Source organism: Echeneis naucrates, chromosome 15, assembly GCF_900963305.1.
Source record: "Echeneis naucrates chromosome 15, fEcheNa1.1, whole genome shotgun sequence".
NCBI classification, from domain to species: domain Eukaryota; kingdom Metazoa; phylum Chordata; class Actinopteri; order Carangiformes; family Echeneidae; genus Echeneis; species Echeneis naucrates.
Window position 1 is genome coordinate 11390242 of NC_042525.1, and position 25072 is coordinate 11415313.

At 39.7% G+C, this 25072-nt stretch overlaps 2 protein-coding genes across 2 annotated transcripts; both read right to left on the minus strand.

The window, feature by feature from the left end:
- Positions 1-239: 239 nt before the first annotated feature.
- On the minus strand, positions 240-1189 carry gnrh3 (gonadotropin-releasing hormone 3). Its single transcript, XM_029521012.1, has 3 exons — positions 1052-1189; positions 704-784; positions 240-391 (listed from the first exon to the last, which is right to left on the minus strand). Exons 1-3 carry the CDS (start codon positions 1187-1189, stop codon positions 344-346), a joined length of 267 nt encoding a protein of 88 aa, XP_029376872.1. The 3' UTR covers positions 240-343.
- A 480-nt stretch (positions 1190-1669) lies between these two features.
- LOC115055214 (receptor-type tyrosine-protein phosphatase epsilon-like) lies at positions 1670-23684 on the minus strand. The gene is made up of 21 exons (XM_029520811.1): positions 23571-23684; positions 17803-18052; positions 12647-12718; positions 11840-11936; positions 11323-11396; positions 10733-10869; positions 10467-10557; positions 10235-10311; positions 10117-10153; positions 9917-10014; positions 9197-9316; positions 7868-8031; positions 6925-7060; positions 6589-6738; positions 6055-6148; positions 5644-5720; positions 5371-5505; positions 5022-5147; positions 4710-4861; positions 3604-3739; positions 1670-3472 (listed from the first exon to the last, which is right to left on the minus strand). The coding sequence occupies exons 3-21, from the start codon at positions 12711-12713 to the stop codon at positions 3398-3400; spliced, it is 2043 nt and encodes a 680-aa protein (XP_029376671.1). The 5' UTR covers positions 12714-12718; positions 17803-18052; positions 23571-23684; the 3' UTR covers positions 1670-3397.
- Positions 23685-25072: the final 1388 nt, after the last annotated feature.

Below are 25072 nucleotides of genomic sequence, written 5' to 3' on the forward strand. Positions count from 1 at the left end.
GGTCGTGGCTGCTTTACAAAGGCAAATTAATCTATTTAAAGTCTTTAAAGCCATATTTTATATTTAAAAAGCTTAATTTCAGTTCTAATGACCAGATCTCGAAGGGGGAGTTGCCACTTTCTGAAAATCAGACTGAACAAAAGATTTTGGTCAGTTCATCAGATTTCAAAAACTTTTATTACAATTTTACACAAATTTAAATGTTACAGACATATAATTAATATGGGTAATCACTGGGATGGCTTGTGACGTCAGCATCACTGTTGTTGATGATGATGTAAATACAATCTGTGTTTATTTACTGCTTTTTGTTTGTTTGTTTTTTTTTGTAGCTCTTCACTTATTAGGGAAGCTTTCTTTTTCGGTTGAAATGATTGGGGTCGTCATTAATCTGAGGAAATTAAATCTCAGTTAACAGTTTGATCTGTGATTAAATATTTAATTCTAACAAATAGTTACATTTACATTTCTATAAAAACAAGTCTGAGCAAATTAACCATACATCTGCCAACATTTGAGAAAGATAAAATTAAGCATGCACATATTTGATCATGCAAAAAGGGGAAAATAAAAACAGTCATTGAACAGTTTGTATATTGTCATTGCTGCTTTGGAGCACAGTTGCACACAGTGGTGTAGTGTACATTAATATTGTACAATTGAAGTAGACATTGGTGATAAATTATGTATAATAAGCACTTACTACATTGTATGGTCTAAGTCTCTCTTGGGTTTGGGCACTTGCCTCTTCAGGAAGAGACACCACTCCTCCTGTACCCATCATCTAAATACAATAAAAGAGATTATAAAAGTAAAAGTAAAAGTAAAAAAAAAACAAAACAAAAACATAATTGAAATAAAAAAGAACCCAACATAACATTTAGAACATGGCCGAAAAGAGCAAGTCAGGCTTAGTTAATATGTTTTATTGAGGTGTTTCTTTTAAATAGTGCTTTAAATTTCATGAAAACACCACAATTCCCCCAGCTGTAGACTCATCCACATTAAGAAGGAAGAAGAAGAAGAAAAAAAGAAAAAAAAAATCACTCACCCTGATGGTCGCTTCCAGCTCCCCCACACTTCTCTTTCCACCTGGTAGCCATCCATAAGACCAGTGCTGGGACAGGGTGACCTGAACCACTATCGCCAACAACAACACCTGCACCATCACTCTGCCGCCTGCTTCCATTAGTGCTGCAGAGGAGGCCAAGTTTGTAAAAAAAAACAATAATGTCACACTCTCCTCATTCACAGTTCCGTGGCTCGCAGACTGGCAGTTCGACGGCATCATCCAAAATTAGGAAGCAACAATTCAGACAGTAATTAATAAGAGTAATTCTGACTTAATGAACACAGAACAAACTTCACTGAGGGCTGACTCACCTTTGTATTTGCCTTGTTAGCATGTGGAGCATTAGCAAGAGAGGGGTTTTATAGATGCTGTACAAACCTGCTGTCAGGATTATAATCCCCATTATGCAGGTGTGACACATTTATGGACTAATGGGACACAAAATACTACTAATGGAGGGGACTAAGTGCTCAGACATACTATCACCAGGGGGGTTCACACAGCGTGAAATATATGTATTTATATATATATGAGACAGTAGACAAAAAACATTAAAGATGAAATAATTTATCTCCATCTATAATTTATTGGTTCAGCTTTTAGCAAACAAATAGCAGTTCAAATCCATACAGATTTGAAAAGCAGTAACATCGCAGAAAAAAGATGCTTGTGCATTTCTGTTACATCAGCTGCAAGGCCTCACTGTCATTATCTCTATTTTATTCTTTCTGCATGACAATACATTAAAAGGAAGTTAACAATGTTTACTGCATCAGTGATAGTTAATGACCACAGCACAAATTTATGTACACTAAATAAAGTAATAAAAAGATCAGTTTCATTTATAAACCCATCTTATTTCTTTATAATTATGGTAGTACAAACACAGTAGAAAGCTATTCACCGCAGCTTCAGGCTTACACACTTACTGCTCTACAAAGTCAGCAAAAATATATGCTTTAGACGTTGCAACAGTGTTGGGTTTTCCTTGCTCAAATATAAAAATAAGACTAACTATCATGGTGCATGCAAGTTTCATATTTCGGCTGAGCACAAGCTCTTCATCTCAGTGCTTTTCACTGTCCCAGAGATTTTTCATCTTTGTGGGGAAGAAGACGATTTAGCTGCAGCAATAATCCACTATTTCATTTAAACACAATTTTCTACATTTCTTTCACACTCATCCGCAAACTAGACTTAAATTATGATACATTTGTTATTCTTGGGTTATTCTGAGGAGAGTTCGTACTATGAAATGATGATCAATAGACAACCATTCAAAAACAACACTTAAAAAATGTATCTAATATATCTAAATTAAACATAAACATCTGGTTTATTTTTGTATTAAAATTGTGTCACTTGGTGACAAGATATTCATGATTAGAACTGCTTTCTAATCCATATGGCACTGCTTTATGAAAACATGCAAACGTAAGGTCTTCTTTCTGAGTTTTTTTTTTTTGTAAGCAAGCTGTGATACTTGGCTTTAAAACGTTTGTGGGATGATACATTTGATTCGTGATAATACATTATTTTCTGCCTGTTCCAATGTGGGCTAATTGCATTTTGCAGCGTCAGGCAGCAATCCACTAAGTAATATTGCCACAGGCAAAAAGCAAAGTTGGTGAAGTTTAATAAAATTGCAACAGGCAGCAGCTGTTAAGTTATTCACAGAACAGAAGTGAGGTAATTGGCAGCAACTACCAAAATGAAATTTATGTTGATTTTTGTGTTTTTGTTAGAGGTACAAAAAAACTAATCAGAAATATTATTCACACGTCAGACAGCAAAGCATCAATAATTTTATCCTATGTATCAAACGCAATTTATTTTCCTCGTGGCATTCTGGCATGTCAGTTGGGGCGGTGTGAAATGCATAAAATACAAGAATAATGGATAAATCAAAGGCATTTTGGTCAGTAACAGAAATAAAACAAAATGTGTATTATACTATTGAAAACATTAGTGATGTAATAATTCTATACACTACGTATGGATGTATGTTTACACACACACACACACACACACATAAATACAAATATATGTGTGTGTGTGTGTGTGTGTGTGTGAGTCTGTGAGATTTGAATATAATAATAGAATTATTGACCCTAGAATAAATTTCTATATTTTTACATTATGGCAGTTGAAGATCAAACATTCCTGAAAGAGACTCCATGGATGCTTTGGATTCTTTTACAGTATGCTAAAACAATTTTAAGATCTGTGCAAAATGTAAAAAGAGCTTGCTTTAGAAAACAACATTCAGAAAAAAATTGCATAAGTTAATTTGACCGAAGTAGACAGAACCGTTTCTGACAGGTGTTATTTAAAATTGGCATAGTCTGAGAAAATGTCAACAAAATCCTGAACCACTCTGTAGCAGAAGTCATATTGCTCCTGGAAGGAAAAACAAAAAGAGAAAACATTACTCTGCATATATGTGCAAAAGCGGTTCCAAACAGCACAAATGTGAAAAAGCTGATAGTGTTTTGCACAGCAGGTTCAGTGTTATCTTCTTTTCCACCTACCACAGTCTGAACCATGTGTGGTCTCTGCATGCGTAAACTCTTGACTGTCTGAAAAACATCCAGGAGGCCTTCTGCTTTTACCCTCTCCAGAATGTTACTGAGGGCAATAAAGGTACCAGTCCGACCTGCACCAGCACTGAAACATGAGCGACAAAGATATTAGCAATCACATCACATGATGCGCTCACTGGAAGGCCTGAGAAAAAGGCAATATTTGTTCCAGACTGCAGTTGTGGAAGAACATCTCAAGTCAAACAATTATATGTGAAACATTTCTTAACAAAAGGCTGCAGTCAAACCTCAGCAGCACATCCTTTTTCCATTTAAAGGAAAAAAAAGTTTAGGGCGAGAAAAGGTGACCTCTGTGTAATAGTGCTAATAATCATCCTCACTTAAAGCGGGGCTAATCCAAACGCTAACACTAATCAGTTTGGAAGCTCAGTGTTTGACTGAGTCAATGTTTACAATGATGGTGGGATAGAGAGAAAAAGACAGAGAGAGACAGGGAGCGAGAGCGATGTGCGATTGGGAAGAGAAGTGTGGAGAGACGTTGGGGATTGCAGCGGGTTAGCCCCAATCCCAAGAGGCTGAGAAAAAGCTTTAAAAAGCCCCTCTTAGACAAGTGGTGATGAAGGAATAGAAGGGAGTGATGACACCATTTCCTGTCGTTAGCTCATCTTATCAGATTAATCATAGTGGGAGTCAGAGGAGATTTTACTTTGAGAGGTTTTAATTGACTGTGAATCAGTGGATTGGATCAATCCCATAGGGGCATGCTGCTTTAGAATCACTTCACCTGAAGCTAGGTTCTGATCAAAGCTTTCACAGCTAAGTCTTTATAAGGGATCACATAAGTGGTTTAAGCATAGAACACCAGGTCTACTGAGGCAAAATGTAGAATTTATTGTAACAGACGTTTGTAGGAAAGAAAAACCTTTCTGTGAAACTGAAATCACTTTGTGAGATTGTGGTGAAAAGCACAGTGAGAATGAAATGGATTGTATTCAGAGCTTGAGTGGACAAATTCATAATGTAATACACTTTCTAGAATATCCATCAGGAGCTGCACATCATGCTGCAGAACTGTCAGACTTGAAGTTTCTCACCTGCAGTGCACAATTATGGGACGGTTTCCAGACTGCTGCTGCTGCCTCTGCACAGCGGCAATAATGTCAATCATTCCTCTTCCCTCCGCTGGTATTCCGATCTCAGGCCATCCGTGGAAGTGGAAGTGTCGGACGTGTTGTGACTGCTTTTCCTGGCGAGATGGAGAGCTCACAATGTTAATTCATGCAGCCCAAAAATGGAAGACATCAAGGAATTTCATTAAGGCAGCACAAAGAAAACTGGGAGGCAGATATGTTCATTTAAAATCTATATTTTAAAGCTTTTAAGCATTTAAATAAAACACCACGCACTGGTCGGTAGGTGAGCACCATGTCTTTGAGAGTGAAGGTTTCACACAGTGTATCGGCAGTCAGCTCCACAGTGTAATCTCCAAATGTTACACTGCCCTCTAATGGCCAATACTGGAAACACTTTTCCTGGTTAGAAGGGTCAGATGGAAATACAATTAGAGTGCGCTTGAACGATTTATACACTGTTTTTATGTTTTTCTACTATCTGTGTTCGCCACAAGAACAATATAAAACAATTAAATACAGACTGTCAGGAAGAGGCAGGAAGAAGTAATGGGGGAAAAAAAGAAAGTTTGAATGAGCAACTCCACTTTCCAGTCTGCACTTTTACAAGAGCACCATACTGTACCTGCTCCCGCTCTTTGAGCTCGGTGAGCATAACGATTGAATGGCACCTCCACTCCCACACCATCCTCCAGAAGTCCTCCACTGTGTGAGACAGGGGGCCCTGGGTTGCTATAAAATAGTCCTTCTGCCTGTAGCCCTGGAGGGCAGATCATCCGGTAAACAAGACTTGAGAGTGCAGCAAACATAATATTTTGCATTGTTTGTAAAGGAAACAATGAGATTTATATATACTTCTATGGGAAATCTATACAAGAGGTCATGAGGGAGTGCTTACATCAATAAAGGAGGCATTGATGTAGTCAGTGAACTCCTGTCCTCTTTTCACTGAGAGTATTACACGGTTGAAATCATCTGCAAAAAGAAGAAAGAAAAAAAATAAAAAATAAAAAATGAAACTTTACACAAGTGATTTCTAATAAAATATAACTTTGAAGATGCTGATAGAAAAAAAAAGGCTAAAGTTAAACTTTAGCTGTGTTATTAAAAAGCACCCAGGCTTTCCCACTCAATCCCAACTTTAAGTCAACATACAAGAATTATCTACATGTCACTGATCACACAGACAGAAACTGATTAGCCAGATATCTGTGTACGGCATCTAGAAAATCAGCAGCAGTGTGGTGCTTTGATGTTACTCGGATGTGATGTATTATGAAACTATTTGGCGTATCAGAGTAGTCCTTACATGGAATGATCTGAAGCACACGGTTCTTTTTCATGTTGGCAGGAAGGTTCCCGGTTCTCATGTTCTCCTTCATTATGCGAACGTTGGTCAGCTTCTGTTTGGGGGGGAAATATGGGTGGATCAAAAAGTTAATCTTACTCTTGACAGCAAGCGTTGTGGTGAAGGTGAAGGTGAAGATAAAAATAATGCATAAGAATAAAAGGACAGATGCTGGACAAAAACATTTCTTATTACTAGAAAAGAAAAGAAAAGAAGAGGCAACAGGGAATAATTGCTCTCAGTGTGTGGGGAACTGTGAGGGACTCTATGCAGCAAAAATAAGAAATTTTCACCAAGCTACAATAAATTCTATGTGGCAGATGGTGGTGCCATATAAAGTTTTAGTTGATACAAAGCATTGTTATTTATGTTATTACTGCCAAGAGCAGCACCCTGGGCAAGTTTTCCATGAAAATATACCCATGCAGGGCGAGGGGTGATGGGGACGATTCATTACTGACTGAAATGTTTAAGAGTGAGCTTCTTTCCTCGTACCCTGAACTCCTCCTCCAGGCCCAGCCTGTCGTGGGGAGCCCTGGTGTTGTGAAGCCTCTGCAGATGGCCCTCGAGAGAACACACATCTAGCTCTGTGTCTCCATACAGATAGTACTCCAGCAGAGCCTGGTAGATGAAGGAATACTGCATCTGAGGAAGTCGAGGAGAGGAAGAGGTAGAAGTGGCTGCTTTAGTGCCAAAAGTCTTCCCCTACTATTTTCGCATCACAGACATGGATGTTTTTTTTCCATGTCCTTGCTTGTTTATGCCACAACCAGAGCAGCGAGTTGAGCTGTCAGCCCAAGGCACAACAGGTCGGAAGGGGTCAACACTTACATCTGTCTGGATGAGTTGACAGCGCTGCTCTCGTATTCTGCTCACAAAACCAAAGACATCCACCCTCTGGTCCATGTGCATCATGTCGATCATGCTGTCAATGACAATGAATGTCCCAGTCCTCCCAACCCCAGCACTGCAGAAACACAAACACGACAAAGGCACAAGGCCTTTTCTGTAGCAAAAAGCCAAGTGTCGCTTCAAAACAGAATGTGTCTAATAACAAATCTGTCAGACATTGGTTTCATGTAAAAAGCTTCCAAAGTGAGAGAAAAACACCAGATTTCTGTCATGCAATAAAGAATAATGGACTTGATATAATGATTGAAAAATGTTTTCATAGTCTGGTAATGTATTGCTGTACTATCCCTAAATCCTGAACATGGACATCAATTGCAGACAGCCCTGAGCATGTGTAAAAATGCTTCACCTCTGGAGCCCAAACAAACTCCTAATAGATTTACAAGAGTCGTTTTAGAGAGGACGGCTCCTCTGGGAGCACAGAGCTGGGATTCCACAGTGGGGCGGTGAAGTCTCTTCAATGGGCCCCATTCAAGAATAACAGCCCCTCTCCCTGAGCACCTGTTACAGCAGTTGCTACAATTGGCTGCAGATTTCTTTATTGAGATTTTACATTGACTGCTCAAACAAACATAACATCACCGGAAAGTCCTTACAGAATGATTACATTTGTTAATGGTTTTATTCATCAGCAGTCAGATTTACATTTACTTCTATACATTCAACCTACAATGAAGTTGAAAGTTCAATTATTTACATATCATAGTTTAGTTTTGTTCTTGGTTGAACACTATGTTCACAATGTGAAAAAAATCTTTTTGCAATCCGGCTCTTCTGAAGCATGTGTAGTATTTACAAAATTAATCATATACCTTTGCATATACATGGATCCTTATAGCATCATGTATCTATTTAGTTTTACCTGCAGTGCACAACAATGGGTCCAGCATACGACGGGTTGACAGCCTTGACCTTCTTGAGGAATTTGAGCATGCCTATGGGTGAGAATGGCACCCCAAAGTCTGGCCAGCTGGTGAAGTGGAGCTGGGTGACCAGTCGGGGAGGCCGGGGACCATCACTGCCCTGCTGTAAAACACAGACACACAAGGCTGAATGGGTAATGCTCTGCCTGCAGTAATATGTCAGTAATCACTAATGTGTCTGATTGTTTTTATGAAACCAATCTGGAAAAGAAAAAAAAAAAAGTAATTTTTCTCTTTTTTGTCATTTAGTTGTTTTGTTACAATATTGAATTTTGAACCGTGAAAGGGGTGGCGTGGCAGCACAGTGGGGAGCACTGCTGCCCCACAACAAGAATGTCACATGGCTCAGTTCCCGGCCTCGGGCCTGCATGTTCTCCTCCCACCGTCCAAACACATCATGTTTGGGTTAACTGGTCACTCTAAATTGTCCACAGGTCTGAATGTGAGTGCGCGTGGTTGTTGGTCTCTGCCCGTCTCTGTGTGTTGGCCCTGTGATGGACTGGTGACCTGTCCAGGGGGTGCCCCGCCCTCACCCAGTGTGAGCTGGGATTGGCTCCAGCACCCCCTGCGACCCGGAAACAGATAAGCGGTAGAAGATGAATGAATGAATGAAACGTGTATGAGCTTTGCCTCTGCCTCACGCTCATGTCTCTCCCAGGAGAACGTAACTTTATTCTCTTGAATATTTGGTTGCTCTGTGTTCAGAGGGCTGAATGTAAAAGCACCCAGTCTGCCAGCTTGTACTGCAGCACAAAAGCAGTCACATTTTCAGAGCTTCAAATGGACCAGGAACAAAGTGAATTTTTCTATTTGAAAGGTTTGCACTACACCGACATGGCGCCCAACTCAGCAGTCAAAGAAAGGAAATACACATGCTCCATGTGTATAAACTTCTAAAGATGATTCATGTGAAACACTGAAGTACTTAGTATGTATTAAATATACCAACACACTGATAATTTCATATTGTTTATTACATATATCTTTTAATGCTCTGGTTTTCATTTATTTATTATATTCTGTATCTTATTACAATTTACTAAATTGTTCCCTGTGGGGAACATTACTTTTTACACAATCTCAGTGCAGCTTCATTTCATGTTTAATATTTAAAATTTAATAACACTGTGGCCATTATCATTAAAGATGATTATAGCAATTAAGAACTATATTGAAAAAGCACTCTATTGTTTTCACAGCATGTGTATGTCTAAATAAAAGTAACATTTACCTCTGTTTAATTTTTTATTTTTATCAATTTTACTTACATACTGAACACAGAATTTTCTGATGGTGTAGTCCACCAGCACAGTGAAGTCCTCCATTGCTACCCTGACATTCCCGTACATCCAGCAGCCTTTTTCTGGCCAGTACTGGTAACATTTTTCCTAATGAGAGAATCACAACAACGAAAGGAAAAAATAAAATACAAATGTAACAAAAAAATTCAAGAGATTATTATCACTATGTCTTGGATATGAAATTGTTGCAAAGCCATAGCTATTGTGTATTTTGCATGTGTGCGCATAGCTAAATATATTTGATGCGTCTATTTCATTCCAATTCAAGGCAATCACAGAGACTTTGTGCTACTCTGTCAGTCAATAAGATCTTTACAGCGACGTTTCAACTCATTAACTAGATTCTCTGACTAATTATCATGAAGCCTCTCAGGATCTTATCAACAATTATTCCATCATTGATCCCCAATGCCTCTATTCTGCCCTATCAAACGTGCTGTTGAGCTCTCAATTGATCATCCCTTTGAGGCTAAATTTAATGTGATGCTACGTAATCTGCTGGGCGACACTTTGTATAGATTCTCAGTTGGGAAAGGGGTCAAATAAATTATGCCCATGACTTTGGATCATGTGAATACTAAAGGGTTTCACTAATTGGGCGTCGGCGCCATATAGATTGTGGGCTGACTCTATAACACGCCCTACTTGTGAGCAGTCAAAGAATGCAGTGCAAGGGGAGAAACATACCTCCTTCCTTTCCTTGAGATTTGTCAGCATTACTATAGTTCCTGTTTTTTGCTCCCAAACCATCCGCCAGAAATCAGACACCGTTTCAAGCTTTGGGCCTGAAACACAATCAAGAAAATAAATAATTATTTCATATTCTAATTATTTTTTATGCGCAAAATAACTATACTCAAGCAAGTATAATTAAATTGTACACATACCTTGTGCTGCAATGAATTTGTTCTTCTCTTTATAGCCCTGTGTGGTAAAAGGCAGCGTTAATGACAATGCATCAAGAACCAAATCATCTGTATCAAGGTTTAACTAATTCATACTCACATCTATATAAGAGGCATTTATGTAATCTGAACACAGATGTCCATCAAGATGACTCAGCACCACTCTTGAATGATCATCTGTTGAAAAGAGAGGGGGAAAAAAAAAAAAAAAGTTGGCTGACATTTTTCATTTTGGCCCACATCAGCTTTCCTTTAGATTTAGTGATCAATAAAACTCCAAGTCTAAAGGTTACATTAATACTGTCTGCTGTGGAGTATAGATCTTCACTCACATGGTAAAATGTTTGGGTATCTGTTTTTCTCTCTGTTGTACTCTCTGCTCGCCTCCTCAAAGGACCCATGGTGGTAATAACACGGCAGCGACTATAAACACAGAATCCAATCCTCATGAGATCAAAATAAAACCATGGGTACACAGCATACTATCATAACGTTTTACGACCATTTTCCTATTCTGTGCTTGCAGGACAAATATCTTAGTTAGATATAGACTGTGTTGCAAAGTCCACCAAACAAAGTCAAACAGATTCGGCTTTACATTGAACTCTTCTCTGAAGAGCTTGCCATCGTCGGCAGAGCGTATCCGGTACTCCTCCTCCAGCGAGTCCAAGGGGATAGGGAAGTACCTCTTGGATGGTGAGGGAGATCTGGGGAGAAGGACCACTGTCTGCTCTCCTGTGTTTAAATGGATATATGGCGGTCAGACTCCTAACGTCTCCCAATAGAGAACATTACTAGCTCTCATAACACCTGCAAAAACAAGCCTAATGGCCATTACGAATTTGTACATCTGTGGATACATGACAGAAATGATTTCTTGAGTCATAAACATGGTGCTGCTCCTGCTGCTGCTGCTGCTGCTGCTGCACAAAACTGTCTTAACTAAGAATTTGGCCTTTTAGTTTATTTATTTTTTACTTGAAGTCAAAATTTATATGGCTCCCTATGTGCTAGGAAAGCTAAGAGCCTTTCGAAGCCTTGCCAGCCACATTGAGCTCCAGATCATGAAACTTTCCTGCACCATAAAGAACGTAAATCTACAAATCAAATAAAAAAAGAAATAAAAAGTAAAAGACTGCATTACATTTTCATGCACTGGTGGTTATATTGAGCACAGAACAACAGTACCTTGTTCCTCCAAGAAACCATTTGGAAGCTTTTTATCCACTGAGGTAACAAGAGCTTTCCTGTGGTTTTTGAACCTGGAGAGGCCAAGAAAGTATAAACCATCAACGAAGATTAAGGGCAGATAGCTCTTCTGAAAAAGCAAAAAGATGCATTTAACCCCAAACATTAACAGAGCTGTTAAGCACATTTGGGGGGGCAAAGAACAAATATCAAAACCAATATCAACCATCTGAGAGAGACAAAGCTGCTCCTCCTCATGTTGAAAGAAGTCTGTGCTGCTTGGTCAGAATGACTGAGTGTGGCCTGACCTGGCCTCGCTGTTTTTGTTTGCTGTCTTACTTGAGGTGCAGCTGTTTACCCATAAGCCACTGCTCACTGCCTGTTTCCAAATCATCCACTCTCCTACGCCAATGCCCTCATGCGGCACACACATATGCTCATGCAAATTTAAAAAGGGAGGGTAAGAGAGAGAGGCTGAGGGGCAGAAAGGAGAAAGAAGAATTTCCTGTTTAGTCACCTCAGACAGTAGATCGTTAGCAGGACAATGATGATAAGGAGAAGAGATATGATCAGTGTGGAGGGCAGTACATGAGCACCCTGATGAGTGGGGTTTTCTGGACAAAAGACATAGAATCATATTAGTTAAAAATATATTCATTGTCATCAAAAATACATTCAAATAAACACATTTTAGAATAAGTAGGAAAATTTGATTTGCTTCACTGACAAGAAGATCGACAACACTGCTATATCTGACAAGATGCAGCTACAACCGTGGGACCTTTGGCATAAAGACATGCAGAAGGAACCACAGCACTGTCAGTTCTCTTCTGAGAGGTAAAAGTCTAGCTTTAATCCTTAAAGATAAGCATTTGACAAGTACATTTCAAATGTTTAATCCTTAGAAAAACAAAGTGTAAAAATGCTAACTTGGGTTTTTAAGGGGGGAACAAGAAATAGTTTGAGATGTGACAAGTAATCTTTATATATTTACCTTTTACCTGGTAGGCAGACATTTTTTACCTTTGGTCTGTAACTCCCCTGTTCCCAGTCTTTCAAGTTAACATGTTTCCGATATAATATTACAGTTAGTGTCAGCAAGTCAGTAAATTGATTTAACAACAAAAATATCTGCCTAATGTTTACATATGCTATGATTACCTACTGTACAATAAAGTAAGGCTGTAGCATTGAAGTGCGTAAGTGGGTTAAATGGCATCACATTCTTTTTTGATGCCATTTAACACACTTTTTATTTGCATGCAGAAAATTCAGTTATTTTTAGGAGTTGAAGTCTCAATGTAACATCTCTAACACATCTTACCTGCAGTTTGGTTCTCATGAGATGAATTATTCACAGCAACAGAGATCCCAATTAGAAACAACACCATTGTCACTGTGAATAAAGAGAAACAACAACAAAAACATTAAAACAGAAAACCATATGAAATCCTGTTATTCTTCACCTATTCCACTGGAAGGCGCCAAAGCAATGTGAAATGTATCAACACTGTGGCGAAGAGAAGCGAGGGGGGGGAGGAGGCGAGCTCGGCTTTGATGAGGCTTGTGTGATGTCTGAATGTCTCTCTGCTGAGCAGTTAAAGACCTTACGGGATATCTGCTTGCAGCCTTGTCCTGTCAGGCTGACTTGAAAGAGCAGCAGCGTATCACATAACCTAATATTCAGGCATCAAACCAGAGAGGAGGCTTGAACCCACAGGTGACATGAACCATATCCCCTGTGGACACTGAAGATTTGACAATGGAGTGGAGCTCAAGCAGTATATGTTAGAAGCCATCTCATTTTGCTGCAATGCCTTTGATATACAGCTACGCAGACTGGCAAAGACGTGCATGCTCATGCCCGACATTGGCACGGTACCTGTTTTTAAACACAGTGGGAAATATAACCAACCGTTTTCCCAGAGTAATACAGATGCTGATAAACAAGCTTAAACTGTGCATTGTGTGAAAACTGGCTTATGTATATAGGTTATACGGTTGGCTTTAAAAAGGAGACCAGATGGTGTTGTTTTCCCTTTACAGCACCTTTTCCCCTCTCTTTCCTCCTTTACGCCGTCTCCCTTGTTCCCTCGTTCCGCAGTGAACCATCATTTTATTCTAAACCACATTCTCACTCTTCCCATTTACTTCATTGCTGGGAGCTATTAGTAATTTATTTGGGGCAGGGCTCTGCAAGAGTCTTTCCCAAAGAAAAAGAATATGACAACTTTCTCTCAACTGTGCCAGAATTAAATTGATTCTGACACATTATCGTTGTGTCTTATTATCTCCAAACTGTAGCTGCAAATTTCTCCAAACTCACATTCATTTCTTCTGTTCTCCCCCCATCCTCCAAGTGAGAGGGTAAGAAATCATAGAATAAATTGGGGAAACGGGGCAGATCTGGCTAAATGGCTTTGATGGAATAAATGAAAGAATGAAGAACTGACTGTCCTAATTTATCCCCTGTTCTCAGTCCCTTCTCATTATAAAGGCCACGAGACTGGATGGAATAATTCATTGTGTCAATTTAGTTCTTCTAGAAATGGGTCATCTAGGGGCCTAATTTGTGATGTTTGAGAGAATTCCTTCCACATAGCCCTGGGGGGTTTCACATAACTACATCTCTCAAAGCTTTGTAGAAAACAGAGCTCCATAATAATGCTCTAACAATGGGTTCAAAACAAAATCTAAGTTAAAACTTAAAAAGTAATATTAAGACAACAAATTAGGGGCTCTGTGTTTTACACATAACAATACTCAGGACAATGCATCAGCACTGTGTCTGTTTCATGTTCAGTCGAAATCTAATGAAACTTTGCAACCAAATTATCATTAGACCTACAAATAAAATACGCTTTACATGTCTGAGAAATATGGCAGATCCCGCAATACACAACACATTTCCCCCCAACAGATAGACACTTCCTTTTCTCACTTCACACATATGCATGCCTGTACATACACCCCACAGCCAAAGGCAATGTGTTGCATATGTGCTGCACTCTATTAGAGGAACCAATTCTCTCTCCAGTGTTAACAAGCTGACAGTGTCAGCACCTGTTCGCTGCTCTACCCCACTGGGCAAGTCACATTCAGTCACACAGACCCATCCTACAGCTCTTACACTGCAGGGCATGCTGTGCATACGGGTCACTGCATATCTGTCATCTCCTGGCAACTACAGCATATACAGCACATAACCAGAAACAAAAAGTAGGATTTAAATGTAGAAATATTGTCTATATAATGTTCAATCACTGTGAATGCTTTCAATAATGAAAAAATGATAACTAATCTAGATTACATGTTTCCCTGTGCTTGACAGAAGCCTTGCAGTGTGGCTCTCTGGCCAACAGAGGGACAGGAATGCAAGGACATATCAGATCAGACACCTGATTGCATTGGAAGAGAAGATATCATACCATAACAATTACCGATGTGGCCATTTGTTCATTTCTCTGTAGAGAGTGGATGTTATTCAGGGGCCTAAGGGGAGTGAGCTGCGTTGTAGCTGACAAAAGCATTCGGTAACAAATTTGTATTTCTTATTGGCCCTGAAAAAGTTTGTCATCCAAGAGTGTCATCCTATAAGTACATTACAGTAACCTTTCAGAGGCAGTGCAGCGAGAAAAATCTGTAAGGCCGTGAATTTAAAATGCTGATCTCTGTGGTTATTTTGGCCATATGTATTTTTCTCATGAAGCCTGCCATGAGTCATTATGACACATTATTCATGCCACTTACTGTAGACTATTTATATATCTTAATTAGCATATGACATCATGTGACCCTCATATTCAAGAGCATTTGCTGGAAAGACCTATTTTAAAGGAATACATGCTGTGGTATAATTGGTCTTGCCATTGCCACCGGCTATTGCATCACTCATTCCAGATTCCTGCATTTTATTTGGTTTAAACAACAGCGTGCTTACTTCAACCTCCAGCACCTGCTTGACATGAATGTTCCCAGTGAATTCAATTATACTGCATCACTTGAGTTCAAACTGCAGAAGCAAATCATCCATGCATGATGCAATGCTGACATTCAAAATGCATGACCTGCTGGTCCGTCCCTTTGGGGTAATGATAGGGTTCAGCACATTATTGTTTATTAAATGTGAGAGATCTATTGAAAATTCTCAGATATGTACAAACTCAATGAGAGATATATCTCTGATATCCCAAGACTCTTAGCCCCCTAGATGAATCCGCTGTGCCTCACCGTAACAGTTCCCTCATCTTGGCTCACAGATGAGCACTTGAAAATGAGACTAAAAGAAAACTGACATCAAAGAAACACCAACCACAAAAATGTTCCTCTACCTTGTGGCAAACCCGCACCCTCTTCACTCTACTTTATCATTAATTTAGACTGAACAGTGCAGGGTGGGGTAGGTCGGTGGTGGGCAATGTATCACAAATCATAAAAACTTGGGACTGTCCTCTTGAAGAACCTAAATATCAATTGTAATGACCACCTGCGCAAACACTGACAAAACATGTTGAATATTTCAAATAAGCATAAGCATTACAACCCTCTGCTGAGTTTCTGAAATAAGCTATCATCTAATATATAAATCATTTATTATGTGGACACTTTTCTGTGTACAAACTTAATTTATTTGAGCCTTACTGCTAAATTCAGACCTAATAAAGGTCTTGTTTGATGTAGTACTTGGTAATGACACTTACCTCAAAGTGATTTTTGACATATCTCTGTTGACCAACTCAAACATGTAATGGATCATTTATAAGACAACATACTGAAACGTGAACCCATCAGTGAATACATTTCTGTCTGCACTGCACAACATGATACTTGGAAGGGTTGAAAATAATGCTGACTTGCTTACTTATTTTTTTTTAATTGGTGTCTATATTTAACTTGAATACCGTGATGAAGCAACAGCCGCTACTAATGCTAATATGTAGCAAAATTTGTCACAATTATGAGGTTTGTTGAGTGTGTCATGTTGGGAAATCATGGAGCTAATCAACTGATTCTGTGATAAATATATTCAGCCTTAATTTGGTGTCGTTTCCTGACAGATTCAGCACAGACTAATGCTCCAGATGTATGAGAAACTCAACAGTTTACTATTACCATTATTCTTATTTACTGCTGAAGCCCAACATGTGAGGCCTGGGTCAATGCTGCACACAGTTTTTGCTTCACGCTCTTTTAGTGCATGCGCGGTCAGGTTTCAATGGTTTAATACAACAATAAATGTAAGGGCTGTATCAATGACCAATTTATGTTGTGTCTATTTATGTTTTATCCATTATACAGCTAATGGGATATGACGGCAGCATGTAAACACAAAGGAGCTTGGCTGATCTGACAATCCTAAAAGCTCACTGCAATGGCAATTACCACTAATTTGAAAAATGCATGATTTATGAATTATTCAGCATGTTCCATCAGTGACACTGTGTATTCAAGCCCTCATGGACATTAGTCACATATAATTCAATTGAAGTATGAGTTGCAACGCAAGTATGTGTGGCTACAAATTTCTATCAGTAAGACACAAACAAAACCATGGATAGCATTTATACTACAGGACAGCGGTTCAGTTTATATAAAGATAAATAATTTCCTGTTGTAGAGAGTTATCTCAAATAGTATAAATAGATATCAAATAATAAAATATCAAAAAGATAGTGGGATCCCATCATGTCTCTGGTTCTTAAAAAGATCAATCCAACCTCAAAGACACAACCACATTTTGAGCTTGGCACAGAATAGATGGCATGTCTTGTACACAGAAAGATAAAAAGAGTATCTTTTTCCAAGAAGAGAAGGAACTAAGAAGAACCCCCGCCCCCCCCCCCAAAAAAAAAGAAAAAAAAGAAAAGAAAAGAATACCAGACAGCCACCGTCAAATGACAAGGAACAGGAGCACAAACACATGTCAGTAAAGTGTGGCAGCAGAGAGGAGAAGAGAGATGAGAGAGGAGAGGAGATGAGATGAGATGAGATGAGGAGAGAGAGGAGAGAGGAGGGGAGCTTCAGGAGATAAATGTCTAGATTCAGGGTTCAGAGATAACAGCTGTAATGGAGGACATCCTTAGTACACAGAGGCAGAAAAAGGATGAAGCTGTACACTCTGTTAAGTTACTGCCATGTCTTCAAATGCAGCTTGTTGTATTTCACATATGACAGAGGCTTTGCAACAAAGCTGTCAGATTTTTTTTTTTTTTTTTTTTTTTTTTTGTTATTGTATTACATTACCTCCTATGTTACTGTTTTGGTTCTCATCTTCTCAACATCTATGTGTCTGTTCATTGTCTTCTACTTGTTAGTGTCAGATGAATCAATCTGAATAAATAGTTTGAGATCCAATAAGTCTCAGCTAGAAAGGAGACACTGTAGTTATTGGATTATTCACATTAATGGATTGAATTTAAATTGATTCCCTGAAGCGTAATGGACCTACCTGTGGGGTCAAATGGATTAATGAAGACTTACACTTCTAAGCAAAACCGCTGTGATCTGGTATCAGTTGACTTGTCAGTCCACAGCATCCATGTGATCCCACTTCCTTTCTTGGTTGGATTTATCAGGGGTTTGTACCCTCAGCTCTTCATTTCCTATTCACATCCTCCCTCAGGTATCGGTGACAGATGAGGAGACGACTGAGTTGGTTGCTGTGATTAAGGTGGTTTTGAGGTGTGTCAGAGCTTCAAATTGAGATCAAGGCACAAGGGATCATAACAACCTGCAAAAATAAAGAAAAAAATAACAGTTCAGACAACCCAAAAAGCTCCTTTTTTATATTATTAAGGACTAACAGAAGCAGATTTCCCCCGACTCACTGTTTGAGATTGACTCAAAAAAAAAAAAAAAAAAAAAAAGCACAAACACACAACAAAGAGAAGTGAAATATGTGGGTGTTTGCATCCGTTCACAGTATGTCTGAAAGAATGACTGTGCACTCCATCTAATCAAATGGGTGGATGTAAAGTGCGTGCCCAATGTTTGTTTACTGTTCAGGTTTCCCCTTTGCAGCAACCTTTGCTGTAACTTACAGAAGCCACTGTTGCGAAGCAAAAACATTAACAAGCTATTTATCTCCAACCATGTGAGACTAATTCGCCCCAAATTAGTCTTCCCAAACAGTGTTAGTAGTAGTACACATGAGGAGTTAGCCAACATCCACTTCCAACAAAACAATCAAGAGGTAAGAATCACCTTAAGATCGAACAAAAGTAAACATGAGAGCGGCGTTCCCAAACAGCATTTATCCAATTATAGCTGCCACCACACACAATCCAAAGTCTGTCCATAAATGTGAGCGTTGCAACAAAAACCATCTCATGAACGGCACTGGAATTAATTCCTCACTATTTACACAAAGACATTACTGTGAGGTTATTCTATTGGCTAGCTGGAGTGTGAGAGAAGAAAGCATGCCCCTTCTGCCCACACACTCCTACAGTCCCACTGCCCACAGGTGTGAAACACAAAGCCATATTGTTAACACTTGGCTGCCGTGACACATCGGAGCAGGGAGCAGAGGAGAGGAGGTGAGCTCGTCACTGGGCCCAGTTGGACGATCCCACTCAGACTGAGGTGGAAAATGCATAAAAACAAAACAAGGTACAGAAAACACCTCTTTTTCAGTCCCTTACTGTATGGCCAGGACTCAACTTTTCCAAACAGAACAGAACAGAAATATATTTGCCATTAAAGCAGCCCCCTGTTTTTAGTCTGAGACCTGTAAACTTGGTCATTTTAAAATGAGCTGCAGTGGTTTAGTACCGCATTTCCAATAGACAGCCTAGCAACGAATTCATCACAGAATTTTCATATAAAATATGTTTGTTTGAGCACAATAGGCCCAAATTTAAAAAAACAACAAAAACAAAAAACGAATAGGCATTAGATTGCAAGGGTGCATGATAAATATATTTTCCCAGCAACATATTCCTTCTAGTGCCTTGTTCAGAATTTCAATGGTGATGAGAAAAAAAACTGCACTTATGCCTTCAAGCATCAGAATAGAGTTTTTTTTTTTTTTTCCATAAGTGGATGAGGTATATGTACGCATTATACAAGAACATCAAGCTAAAAATATATACTGAAGAAAGAAACGTCACTAATGCTGCTCCTTTGACCTGCAAAGGAGCATGCTAGTGAATCTGTCAATCAAAGATGAATCACTGAGTAACCGGGCAGATATGGTGACATTAGTTCTGGATCAGAAAACATTTTAGTTCCCAGGTTGAACTGCTGGGTGCTGTGGCTCTTATTTAAAACAAAGTCTGTCTAGGTTGAAGAAAAGTTTAATTCCTAGGCAGTTGTGATGATATAAATAAAACGTATGATAGTTAATGTGCTATACTGAGGCAATAACACATGCCAAGGAAGTGGGCTAGGCTTTGTGATAATATATTATTATTATTATTAACGTCAAAAAGCCTGAGCTAAATGATAATGAAAAATGCATAAAACATGCTAATTTATTTATACTGTATTGCACTAGTCTAAAACTCCTGTGGGAGACATTTATGAAACCATCCTCATGAAACCAAATTTTCACAGAAAAAATTGTTTTTCTGTTCAGCCCAGCACAGTCAGTCCAAAGCGGAAGGAGGCTTGCTCACAGCATACGATTACTGCAGGCACAAGCACTTCCTTTCTGTGCGATCTGCCCATTGACTAAGAGAGGAAACATGCAGATCATTAAAGTTTTATAGGAGTGCAGTCATCACCCAGCACATGGTGGTTCAATCATTAATTCATATCAAAACAGGCAACACTGAGTAGTTCAGCACAGCTATGTAACGTTATAATAGCAGAATTAAATACGATATAAATCTACTGGTACTATTATCATTCCAACAGGGATTTGCATTGTCAAAATATTGGAGATCTATTCTCAAACGTCATTTGTGCTATTCATAATCCCCACATATTCAGTGAGTTCAATAAATCTTAAAACAGCTATTCATGCCATCCACTTTGTAACACATAAATCCAATATTGATGGCTTTTACCCCAGAGACTCATGTGGTTTCCTAAGAGCATGAATCCACAGTTTGTATATAATGTGGTAAATGGGTCTTCAAAGAGCACAGATGCGCGCTGCTGCCATTCATGAAGCCTGATGCAGACACAAAGCTATGGCTGTTTTTGTAAGCCAGGCTGGAAAAATGTATGTCACACTTGCACACAAGTTCAGACTACGGTGAGTATCTGTATGACTGTAAATTTGATTCAGTGCGTGAGGTGTGTGCCTGCTGAAGCAACAAGGAAAAAAAGACACAATGTGGTAAAAAGGTTAGTGGAGTGTTGTGCATTTTACAAAATACACTAAAAGATGTGTCTAACTCAGTGTCCATGCAAAGATCAGCCACTTTGAGACTTAGTATGAATTCCTACTCAAATGAATCCTGAAAGTTAACTGGAATGTCCACCGAGCATGTCAAAGATGGGCCTCAAACATCAAATGAGCTTTAAAATGGGTGGCCACTGCCGAAGGAAATAGCTGTGGAATATTTTTATGCCTCTGTGTTTAGGATGAAAACAGTAATCTGCAGGCTAAAAGTTTTGGATACTGACATGACACTTCTGGGCCACAGTGTAGGTGAAACCAGGGATAAGAGATAATAAGCATAGCAATTACAGCTTCTACTGGAGTTCGACCAAGGGTGACAAGTTTGCTCCTTTCACTGGACTCCAGTATAAACTGTGAGGCAGTTCAGTCATAACCACTCAGCCTCACCCAACAAACCACTGCTCCACTTAGTAATAAGGTTCTGTCCACTTTTCGTTCTGCAGCTGCTCTCTGTGTTCGCCTCACCGCAAGTGTCTCCTCAAACAGCCCTTTGTATTTCAGTGCAGTAGGGCTAATTAAAATGAACACTCACTTCCATAATTAGCAAACACAAGCACTTCTTCTTCAAGTCACAGTCTGAGTATGAGTGAAATATGATGCACAAAAGCCAAGCTAGAGACTGAGACTAAACACAAGCAAGCAACTTTTCTAAAGAGAGGAAGTGATGGCTGTGGATGTAGTGCCTGAAGATAAAAGTTAGAACTCTGGCCTCCACCCAGTGGTATGTATGAGGAACAGTTTGGTTTCAGAGTGCAACTCAACTGGAAAAAACATTGCAGTATTTCACAATGTTGTGAGATCTTCTTCTCTACTTCCTCATCTGCTGTTAAGCCCACAAACTGTATGTATAGTCCTTATACCTCAGTTTGTACTTACAGTAGCCATGAGAGCTCACACTGCTCCTGAAGAAAACACAAATATATGGCAAAACAAAAGGCAAATTCAAACACACTGTCACTGTTGTGATGTGTGTATTTGCAGCCCATCTTGTCAAACTGAAAATTTATATGTTTTCTTAAGGTGCAGCTGAGCCATCAGAGCTGCCATACACAGCTCTTCTTCTTTCATCGAGAATCACTGGCAACAGTGATAAAAGTCAGACAGCTTGCATCTGCAAATTACTGAAGTTAACTACTCAGACACCTCACGAAAAATGTATGTGGCTAAATTAACCTCTGATTAGCATGCATAAGTAAATGTACCAGCCCTAATTAAAGAGTGTAACCAAGATAACACAATATTCAAATATAAATCAGACAGGATAAAAGACTTCAAACAGTAAATTACATACAAAGAAACATGTTTTAGATCCAAAACGTTACTATAGAAAAAATGAAATCTACTTACCTCCCCCTGAAAACCTAGAAAGGTAAGATATTGCACTTGAGAGGGTTTTATTAGATTCACATTGACCTATACATGAAATGTCACAGAGTCCTGGATCAGAGTTGTTAGTTTTCTGCCACCTCCACAACCTCACCAAACATTTTTGCTCTCTCTCTTTTCTTCTTTCCTCCCAATTATATTCCTGAAGCGGTGAATTAGGTATTATGACCTGTCATCTGATAGGCAGCCCCTGAACTGGCCCTGTATCTTATGGATGTCACTTTAAGCAAATACTTTTACAATATAATCAAAGAAGTCTTGGTGACTCATCAGTGTTTCATTTCTTTTCCTTGTGAAACACCAATCCCAGTTTTTTGCAAGCCGCTCCTATGTTACACTTCTACAGAGGTCAATACTGACAGTGGTGCTAAAAGCGGGCCACTCTGGCTGCATTTAAAACAATCTGCATCAACTTTACCTTAGGATATTGAAAAGTCATCATCAGGAAATTAATTTTCGCATTAGCATGTGTCTAAATATAGCTCATGTATTCCCCAGGTGAAAAGAATGTGGGGCCGCATCGCCCAATATTCAGCCCACAGATAAGAAATCTGAGGTAACTCTAAAATTATCTCCAGCTTTTACTAGGCCATTTAATCAGGGAGGGAACTGAAGGTGATGATATTGTGAATGAGAGACATTTATAATTCATGTTCCACTAGTTTCCCACAGTACAACAATGATCAAATTTGTATCGTTCTAATGACAGAGGCTGCACAAACCCATTTCAGCTAGAAAACATTTTCTTTATTTCTTCATCGTCTTCCTGTCTGTGTCTGCTGATGGGTCAGTATTAGTCACTGATGTCACAATAAAAATGGTACAAATATGGCAAACTGTGGAAAGAGCCAGTAGGTGTGGAGGATTTTATCCTGGAATAAAAAAAATAGCTAACACATCACAATGACCATCTTAGGTGACCAAGACAACCCTGGATGGTGAACCTGGGTCAAACATCCAGCTTGGCTGTGGAGCATGCAGCCTCCGGGCCTATCTGCCACACGGAGACAGCTCCCTTTGCGTTTTTTTGTCTAGACAAGCCAAGATGCTGCACATCCACATTCATTCTGCTCGGATGTGCAACAATCATCCTGAAAGCATTCACTCTTTAAACAGAAAGAGAAGCCCACGCAGCATGCCGGTGGTCGCAGGGCGTGTGGATTTGCTCCACTAACCCATATTCACTGTGGTCCATGTTGTCAGGAGCGGCAGCATGGACGGAATACAAACAGCTAGTGTCCAAATCCTCCGTGGCCTGCAATCCCTCTCTGCGTGTTTCGTGCAAGCAGAAAAAAATTATAATAATAATAATGCAGTTTCTGCTTTCAGCGAAATGCAAACGCGGTGCGACGAGGAGAGAGAGATGCGTGCTGCATGCAGTGCAGGTTGCAGACATGCAGGCTGGAGCCAACAACCGACACAAACCGGTCGGTGTTTACTGCAGAAATGCGCGAATAGAAAAAGCAGCCCGGGTTTTTCATTGTTTGTTTGTTTTTTAGTGCCATCTTACCGCGGTGCTGCTGCGGCCCGACGCCCGCCTCGTCTCCTCCTGCGTCCTTTAGAGGAAACGGCCAAACGCGCAGAGCCGTCCGAGCATCCGAGGAGACCGCTCAGGTTCCCGGCAGACCCCTCCGCCTGTCCCTCCCTGATCTGATCTGATCTGATCTGATCCGAGCCGAGCCGAGCCGAGCCGTGCTGAGCTGTGTTACGGCAGCCGGAGTGGAGACTGGAGACTGGAGACCCTCCCCCGGGCGCGGAGCTCTGAATCAGGTGGACAGTCAGCATCCCTCACATTCCTGCATCAGCGGACGGTAAAGGGCAGAGATGCGAAATGGGCTTCATTTGCCATGTTGCACACAAACTTGAAGAAATAGATTTTTTTTTTCGTATTTCATTATCATTGGTAGTATTTTTATTCATTTCTTTTTTCTGTCAGTCACAGTAGTCTTACAGCTCATAAAAAGAACACCGGATACGTTTCAGAGTGATTTAGGTCAGCACTGCAAAAAAACCCCAATAGAAACAACCTTTGGCTTCACTTAAAAGTATTAAAATCTTAAGTAGAGCCATCTGCCGGCAGTGATGAACTTGCTATGCTGCCTTCATGTACTCACAAGAAATTATAAACATGACACAGGCAGTGTCATGAGTTTATGTGTTACAGCAAAAGAAATCTGACTGCGACAGTGCAAAGAAGAATTTATATTATATTATTTGGGTCACACGTAAGTGTGTTGTGATTTAAGAAACATATTTTGTTTTCATTAGGACTTTAGTCATACGAATGAAGATTATTAGTTATCCCCAAAGTGCACAGAACATGTTAGTTTTAAATGTTATTCTGCTGCTACTGCTCATACAGTGAGTACAACCCCATTTCATTACCATTAAATACTTGTGCACAGCAAGTGGCATTTGTGTGTCTGAGTCATGAATCAGAAATATGAACTCCCAGGGCAGCTGTGTAAAAGCTCCTCTGTTCCCAAGAATTGCAGCTACACAGGCAAATGTCAAAGCTGCACAGGCTGTTAAATATCACAAGGAGTTCTTTTTTTTTTTTTTGGAGCAATTTATCACAGTGGAATATAGTAAAACATGTGTTAAAGTGTGTACTGCTTATACAGTGAGTGTGTGATTAACTTCCGAGGCTTCTATTGACTTTTCAAGGACATGAAAATAAATCATTGAAGTTAACTGTGCTGTTTTTGCTGACCTCTTGTGGAAGCTACATTTAGTTAATGGACCAATTCTATTGACCATATATTCATTCATTTATTCATCTTCTATCGTTATCTGTTTCCGGGTCATAGGGGGGTTTTGGCGCCAATCCCAGCTCACACTGGGTGAGGGCGGGGTTCACCCTGGACAGGTCACCAGTCCATTATAGGGCCAACATGCAGAGACAAGCAGACCTACAGACAGTTTACAGTCACCAATTATCCTCCATGTGGCGGGGGGAGGGGAGGAAAGCCAGGCAATCGATGCAGACTCCGCACAGAGAGGCCCCGGGCC

What these genes read in the sequence shown, in the direction of transcription:
- LOC115055214 (XM_029520811.1), bottom strand. Translation starts at nt 12,713, where the DNA reads ATGGTGTTGTTTCTAATTGGGATCTCTGTTGCTGTGAATAATTCATCT. An exon ending in ATACCCAAACATTTTACCAT is followed by an intron (nt 10,312 to 10,466) that starts GTGAGTGAAGAT and finishes TCTTTTCAACAG; the next exon opens with ATGATCATTCAAGAGTGGTG. An exon ending in GTCAACTCATCCAGACAGAT is followed by an intron (nt 6,739 to 6,924) that starts GTAAGTGTTGAC and finishes CGACTTCCTCAG; the next exon opens with ATGCAGTATTCCTTCATCTA.
- gnrh3 (XM_029521012.1), bottom strand. Translation starts at nt 1,189, where the DNA reads ATGGAAGCAGGCGGCAGAGTGATGGTGCAGGTGTTGTTGTTGGCGATA. An exon ending in AGCTGGAAGCGACCATCAGG is followed by an intron (nt 785 to 1,051) that starts GTGAGTGATTTT and finishes TATTGTATTTAG; the next exon opens with ATGATGGGTACAGGAGGAGT. An exon ending in GACTTAGACCATACAATGTA is followed by an intron (nt 392 to 703) that starts GTAAGTGCTTAT and finishes TAATTTCCTCAG; the next exon opens with ATTAATGACGACCCCAATCA.